The sequence below is a fragment of the Gouania willdenowi genome, chromosome 10 (genome assembly GCF_900634775.1).
Source record: "Gouania willdenowi chromosome 10, fGouWil2.1, whole genome shotgun sequence".
NCBI classification, from domain to species: domain Eukaryota; kingdom Metazoa; phylum Chordata; class Actinopteri; order Blenniiformes; family Gobiesocidae; genus Gouania; species Gouania willdenowi.
The window spans coordinates 33371932-33379509 of record NC_041053.1 but is presented as its reverse complement, the minus strand read 5'-3'; the positions used below and the strand labels follow the sequence as shown (position 1 = coordinate 33379509).

The 7578-nt window shown below is 36.0% G+C and overlaps 1 protein-coding gene across 4 annotated transcripts in view; it reads left to right on the top strand.

Moving 5' to 3' along the window:
- The first annotated feature begins 451 nt into the window (after positions 1-451).
- stag3 (STAG3 cohesin complex component) overlaps positions 452-7578 on the top strand; it is a 30349-nt gene continuing 23222 nt past the window's right edge. The window contains exons 1-9 of one of the 4 annotated variants that reach the window (XM_028459654.1): positions 452-524; positions 1164-1251; positions 2901-2991; positions 3269-3433; positions 4836-4932; positions 5747-5823; positions 5993-6197; positions 6488-6639; positions 7310-7507. In XM_028459654.1, the coding sequence (XP_028315455.1) occupies positions 1223-1251; positions 2901-2991; positions 3269-3433; positions 4836-4932; positions 5747-5823; positions 5993-6197; positions 6488-6639; positions 7310-7507 (1014 nt within the window). In that variant the 5' untranslated portion in view covers positions 452-524; positions 1164-1222. Of the gene's footprint in view, positions 525-573; positions 779-1163; positions 1252-2900; positions 2992-3268; positions 3434-4835; positions 4933-5746; positions 5824-5992; positions 6198-6487; positions 6640-7309; positions 7508-7578 lie in introns of those variants that run through there. The other 3 variants (XM_028459652.1, XM_028459651.1, XM_028459653.1) reach the window with 3 other exon arrangements.

The window sequence follows — 7578 nt, the reverse complement described above, 5'->3', positions numbered from 1 at the left end:
ATAGCGTATGCCTCGTAGATTAATTCATCAAACATCATTTACTCAGAAAAAAAAGGAAAAAGGATGAAATAGCCGCTCAAAGGTTTGTTTCTTCACAGTAAGCACTTCACTGCATGTAATATTGTTGAAAAAAAAAAGTAAATTAATTTTTTCATATTGTCAAAAAAAAAAAGAAAAAAAAAATATTAAAACTCGAATAGGAATACATCTGCACAAAAGCCGGATGACTAAAGTTTTTGTCAAATTAAAAGTGACAAAGTGTCTCTTATTTGTCTTAGTGTCTTTTGTTTAAATGAAACTTGTTCAGTTCGTTTACACTGTTTATAAAAATGTTTCCAACTGTAAAATAGTACTTAAGAAAAGATGCACTTTATTTTGAAGCTGTGGAGCGGAAGCAGTACTGTAGATTAGTGAGCTAATTGTGTATCTTCAATAATAGAACAATGGACAGTGCGGAGGTGGACCAACAAGGAGAAGAATGACAGACAGAAGTGTATACATTAACGAAACAATACAAAATAAATGTAATCCTGAGTTTAAACAACCAAAAAACACGTGGACGTAAAGTGAATAACTTTTTAAATGAGTAATTTACATAAATGGCAAGGTGGTGCCTAATTGTCCTGGCAACCAATCAGGATCAAGCGTTATTCTGAACAGCCAATCAGCTTTTACGTCATTCAGCCACGGAGCGTTCGCTTACTTTCCCGCTTATTAACTGAAGCGGTAAAAATTACCTTTTGAGAAAAGATATCACCTATTACACTGTAATTATCAGGTAATATAGTTATTTATTTCAGATGGACGTGTTTGTTTGACTTGAAATAGTTTTTTTTGTTTTTTTTTAACTTGTCTTTGCTAATGCTAATGTGCTAGTGCATCCATTCTCGAACAGAAGAGTGTTTCACCTGCTAGTTTTTAATTAAGAGTACAAAAATAACCACCTAGTATGGTTATTGGTTTACTTTATGATATTTAACTTGGTCTAATATGTCTTATCCTTTTTAAAATTCACTTTAGGCTTGTTAGTGTTAGCTAATCTTTTAGCCTGCTCTGGTGTCCTGTTCACGGTGGAGATACAGTAGCAGACTCCCGCCTCCATGAACAGGAATAAGTGGATCAGAAGCTAGTTTTAGCTAACTTGGTGTTCTTTTTATCCCCAGAGGTTTGTCCCTAAAACATCACCCAGCTATTCTTCAACCCAGGTGTGTTTCCAGCCATAATGTCCGACCAAGACTCTTTATTTGACAGGTAAACCTATCAAATCCTTATATATTTCCTTGAACAGTTCATTTAAGGGGTCATCCTGCAGGATACATTTGTCTAAATTTTAAATCAAACTTTAATGATTATTATTTATAATCTACTCCTAGGAGGAGGTCATATTTGGGCCGTGGCTATTGATACGGAAACGTATCCATAGACTGCTGGCCAATGCATACGCAGCGCCCCCATTGGTCAGTTTAGGTGACGTGATAGGTGCACCACGTGAATTAAAGTTCCTTCAGTTGTATTTTAGATCATATTTATTTTTAGCTCCCCTGCAAACCCTTTTATTTTAGCCCTAACCCAGGAAACCCCCTGTTTATTTTTTTCATGTATGCATTTTTAAAGGTAGAAATTGCTGTGTTATATATGTTAAAATAAAAAAATATATATGACAAAAATTGGATTCGAACCAACGGCAGCGGAAGAAAGAATCCTTGACCGCTCGGCCATCCTCACTCAGTGAAAATACATTACGCTCATGTAGAAAAGGTCCGGAAACCATACGCATAGTCCCGGGGGCTATGAATACGTTTCTGTATCAATAGAGACTAACTAATATTTTCACCAGTGTTGATTTTTTTTTTTTATGTTGGCATGATTACGTTAAAAGTTATTGATATTGACCAAATTATAACCAACGATAGATCTTTTATGCCATGGGAGATTCCTTTAAATCTTGGAGGGGATTCAGATAAAATACAGATTCTGGATCAGTTTCAAAGATCGAAAAATATCCCTTTTCTCATCATTGGCAAAAATTCATATTTCGTTTCATATCTGATCGAACTTTATAAAATTGAACTCAGTTATGTCGGGTTGGTTCCTTAATTATTTGACCAAGTTTCATCCAGATCAGAACGGGATTGCACATTTGATGTATTTTTTTTCCAAAAAAGAAAAACATTTGGACCTACTATATCATTATTAATAGGGATAGAATATTCTTGCATGCCTTCAGAATCAGAATAGTTTTTATTTTTCAAGTAGTTTAAAACAATACCAGAAATGTGACTTCGTGGATGGTGCAAAAAATAAACAAATCAGAAACAGAATAATAGTATAATAATATTAAAAAGATAGATATAAAGTTTAAATTTAAAGTGTGAGTGGTCAGAATCACTGATCCAGATAACGATATCTGGTAAAGAGGATATTTGGTGCTTGGCAGGTTTGCGCTCTCTCAGTGCTCTTGTTAAATACGTAAGTAAGTCTAAGACACACAGATGTAACTATCAATATAGTTTTTATATTATGTCATGTTTCACTAGTGGTTCCCAATCGTGTGATTAATTTCTCACAATATCTTTACAAACCATGAGTTATTTTCATCTCTACTTGAACTTTGGATAACCTTAAAATACCGTTACTTATTGCAGAGAAGTCAGAAGATAACAAATAACCTTGACTGTGGAAAGTAAGCGCTTTCAAAAGTTAAACAAATGTTTTTTGCTTGTTGCATTTATCAAAATTACTCAACTCAGTGGTGTAAGTTATAATAGTTCACTATTTTGGGCAAACTGGTAGTCATCTTAGTTTGGCCTTTACGTAATTGTCTTGTGTGTAATGCTTGGAATTGGATTGTTTTGTTTACGTTTTTTGCGTTTTATTTATTTTTTTGTTGTTTTTTTCAGGTTGGATGAGTTGCACAGCTCTCCCGATTCTGGAAGCAGTTATAAAGTTACGCTGAAAACCACAAAGCGAAAAAAGGCAGTGGAGCCTCAGGTTAGTGTCATTAAATTAATAATAAATAAATGTAAATAATAACCAAATAAATGTTGTTGTTTTTTGTGGCTCTTGGTGTAGTTTTAATGTTTTCTTTAAACAGAAGACGTACAAATGTAAAGCGGAAGCACATTTTATTTGTCATTTAAATGTTTTTGTATATTTTTTAACATAATAAAATTGCTATTGTGTATTTGTGTGACGTTTTCCTGGTAATAAAGTTTTTCCTTGTCATTATTACCAAACCTATCATTATTTTCTAAACCCCTAACATTAGAAACAACCGAAGAGACCTCGGCTTAAAGCTGCAGAAAAGGTGGCTGAAAACATCAGGAGAGGACCAGTTCCTTCCCGTGGGAAAACAACCGCGACAGCCCTGAATCAGGATATTAGTGCAAATGATCTGTACGAAGCCGTGCGTTCTGGAAAGAGCGCCATGGTGGTGAGTAGGAGCTCAGCTGTTATGGTGGGAGAGGGGGAAGGCCACACTGATACATTTACATGAGGAGAGGGAGGTGCTGCAGGAGGCATGTGTAATGAGTAGGGAAAAGAGAACACAATGAAGGAGGTTATCGTGTGCTGACAGCAGCTGACTGATGTGATCCTGCAGAATTGAATGTAACACGCAAAGAGGAAGGAGCATTCTCATCCAGCCTCATAGTCAATGATTGACATAGGTCGTCTATCCTGAGTATTGTTCCATGACCGGTCGTTTCTGTCTGAAAAAAGAAAAAACACAAAAAGGGGCTGCATAACAAAAAGAATGTGAAGAGCGGGTCATAAAAAGTCTGTCAGTACAGTTACAGTATAGAGCAGCACAAGTTATTCTGGATGGAGATAAATACTTATAAAGAGTCAATCCTGTGCTCGATATTTTTAAGCTTTCACCAAAAGTTAGCTTCAAACACTTTCCATTCTGCAGAAAAGAGCAATCAGAATTGTTCATAATGTTGATTTTGGGTTCACACAAATGACTTGTTTTTAAAATCCCAAATTCTGATATTTTTTTTTCACTTGGTGGAACATAAAATAACACAAGTGTTATATCAAGCAAGGAATTATCTGTTCCCCAAAAATATTCAGGAAAGAGAGGGAGGTTTTAAATCAAATACTACTAGTGGCATATTTAAAAAATGTCAGAATATTCAATAAACATTTACTTTCTTTAAAAAAAAAAAAAAAAAGTCTAAAAATGTATTCTAGGCTATTTATGCACTATTAAAAAAAACAGTGAAAAACGTAACCGCATTCGGTATTTGGCCAAGCGTTTATATTTTATTTGGCTTCGGCCACACATTTTCATGTCGGTGCATACCTAAAAAGAAGCATGAAGAAATGATTCTTCAGAGGTATGTTTATAAATAGTTAGCACTAGGGATATGGTACATCATTTGTAAAAAAGGTATGGGTAATGTAAAAAAAAACTATTATTGCATGGTTTCTGTGTATGCATTGATTGTTTATTCACATTATAGTTTTCAAATTGTTAGTAAAGTGAGACTTTGTTGAGGTTTAAGTTAGGAAATTTAGAAATAATTAAATGTGTAGGATTAGATACGTTTATACTGTTCCCTACTCCTTTTCATTCGTGTACACTGAGATGCATGAGAATTTGAAGATGCACGGTACTGTTTAGTTGTTTCTTGATGTTAATTTTTAATTTTTATAAAACTGTTTTTAAATTGTCATTTACATGATGAAAATAAAAAAAAGTGAAAGTCTCCATCCAAAGTGTGTCGTATCTCATGTTGTCTTAATGTAACCGTTTTGCTCTGTGATCTGTGTGTAGCGTCCTCATTCATCTTCATTGGCTGCTTCTTCTTCTTCTGTGTCTCATTCTTCAGGCCGTGGTGGACGAGTGGCTGGACAGCTACAAACGAAGCCAGGAGGCGGGGCTGCTCGTGCTTATCAACTTCATTGTTCTGTCCTGCGGATGCAAAGGTCAGAGGTTAAAAGGGGAGGCCAGAGGAGGAGTGGCACAGATTATCTTTCCACTTTCACCCCCTAATGTGATCGACAGTATTGATCTTCCTCTGTGCTAACAATGGTGTCAATGTGTTGCTATATGCGTTTTATTGCAACACATTTGCAAATTACACCATTAACCATTTTTGTCTCAGATCAAGAGATTATTTTTCTTAAATTTTTCATAGAATCATTTTATTGGAGGGAATACACGCATATCTCACTTGGACCAAGAAACAAATGAACAAACCTGGGGTCTCATTTATAACTGTTACACAAGCGCAAAACAACCTCAAAGACGTGCACCACACTTTCCACGCAAAGTTTGTGGTTAAAAAAACAAAAAGCACGAGAATGCACACTGGTACTGGTTATAATATTGTTTTACTATTTATATTTCTATATTATAATATTCTATCTAATTACTGGTGGAATTAATCATTTACTGAAATATTGGACAGCTGCAGCCTTAGTTGGCTTTAATTTATTGACTTTGTTTGCTATGAATTATTTAAGAACATTGTTATGCAAAAATGTAATGAATAACTTTAAATAATTTTTTTTTAAGTTTATTTAAAGATTTGCTATCACGTTAACTGTTTAGAGGAAGCTGCTATGCATTTAACGTAAATTTTCCTCAACTTTCCTGGGTTTTCCCGCGTACTCTGATAAAGTATTTGAATTGAGATTGGAGTAAATGAATGTATGTCATTGTCATTTTGTGTAAGCCCAGTGAAGGACAGGATTGATGTGTTTGATACATCAAATAATTGGATGCTGTTTGTTTCAGGTGTGGTGAGCCAAGAAATGTTTGAGAACATGGAGAACGCTGAAATCATCAGCAAACTGACCAAAGAGTTCAATGAGGTTAGAGAGTTAAAATGCATATGTAGTTGAATATTGTGTACATTTGATTTCCATTCAAAATGTATTTTGTTTGAGGGTTTTCAGCATGACGTGTTTTTTTTCTTCACATAGAAATAAGTAATCATCTCAAATAACCTCATAATGTCCATTTTCTCTCTTTGTTCCTCAGGATTCAGTGGTTTACCCTCTGTGTGCTCCTGGTCCCCGGCTGAAGCGTTTCAAATCTGGCCTATGCGAGTTCGTGCAGGTTCTGGTCCGTTCCTGTCGGAATAGCTTCATTTATGATGAATTCCTCTTTCCATCGCTCTTGACTTTGCTCACGGGCCTGTCGGACTCTCAGGTCCGTGCCTTCAGACACACCAGCACCCTGCTGGGTAAGCACACCACTATCACTCAGGCGCATAAATGTTATTTCAGCATCAGTGGTTTAGGAAAATTAGCTTTTTATCTATTAATTTTGAATGCATCCAAGATGATTGGAATAGATCAGCTTAAATGTGTTATTCTTAAAAGTGATAAGGTTATTTTTGTTGTCATTTATTTAAATAACTCCATTCACAAACGTCAACAAACTCGGCGACCATCCTCCTTCAGATCTTCTGGCTCCACAGGCTTCTGTCTGCACCATTTGCAGGTGTCTGTATTTTTTTTCTCCATCTGTTAGCCATGAAGCTAATGACTGGGCTGGTGGATGTGGCTATGGTGCAGTGCGTTCAGCTGCAGACAACCCAGCGGCAGTTTGAAATGGAGCGCAATAAGAGGGCCGAGGACAAAGCCTCGGATCGACTGGAAGAGCTGCAGAACTCCATTGGAGAGGTAGCAACACAGAAACGTGCCCACAAGCATTAGCCGGTGTTTCAGTACAACTGGCGTTAGTTTTACTTTGTGGCCAACTACTTCTTTACTGTTAATAACTTGATAGAGGTTACTGACTATGTTGGACTCTTCTTTCCACAAGGGAGTTAGGACTAACCAATCCAGATGTTTCTGCCTCTGATCCTTTAGCCTCCTCTGTGTAGCACCTGTTTTTTTTTTTTTATGAATTTCGGTCACGAAAATGTCTTAATTTTTTTTTTTTCAACCTGTTTTTATTGAGAAAAAAAAAATTCTGCATAGCACGTAAACGCCTGGTCACTAGAACCACATCACTCCACAATGCATTTTAACTTGGGTGTTGATTGCACTTTATTTTCATAAAAACATACTGCGCACTTTTCTAGATGTATATGGTTAATTTTTTAAAAAAGATTTTAAGAACTCAGGCAAAAGTTAAACTTTTTGAAAAATGTACTTGTTTGTTACCAATTACTTGTTCTTGCAAGTTTAAAGAAATGAAATAAATTGTATTTCATACCATTTTGTGCCTGTAAAGGTAAAATTTGTAAATATTTATATTGCGATATATATATATTGTATTGTTTAGTATCGGGATATATCATATGGTGACGTCAGATTCATAACAATGCACACCCCTACACAAATGTAGTTGCAGGAGAACAGAGAGGAGCTGTCGTCCATGATGAATGCCGTGTTCCGTGGTGTGTTTGTGCACCGGTACCGAGACCGACTCCCTGATATCCGGGCGACATGTATTGAAGAGCTGGGTATTTGGATCAAAACAGACCCAGAGGATTTCCTTAATGACAGGTGTCTCAAGTATTTGGGGTGGACCCTGCACGACAAGGTGAACATCTACACAAGAAATGGCAATCAGAAGCCAGTGCTGTAACGTCTAGCTTAGCTTATACAATGTGT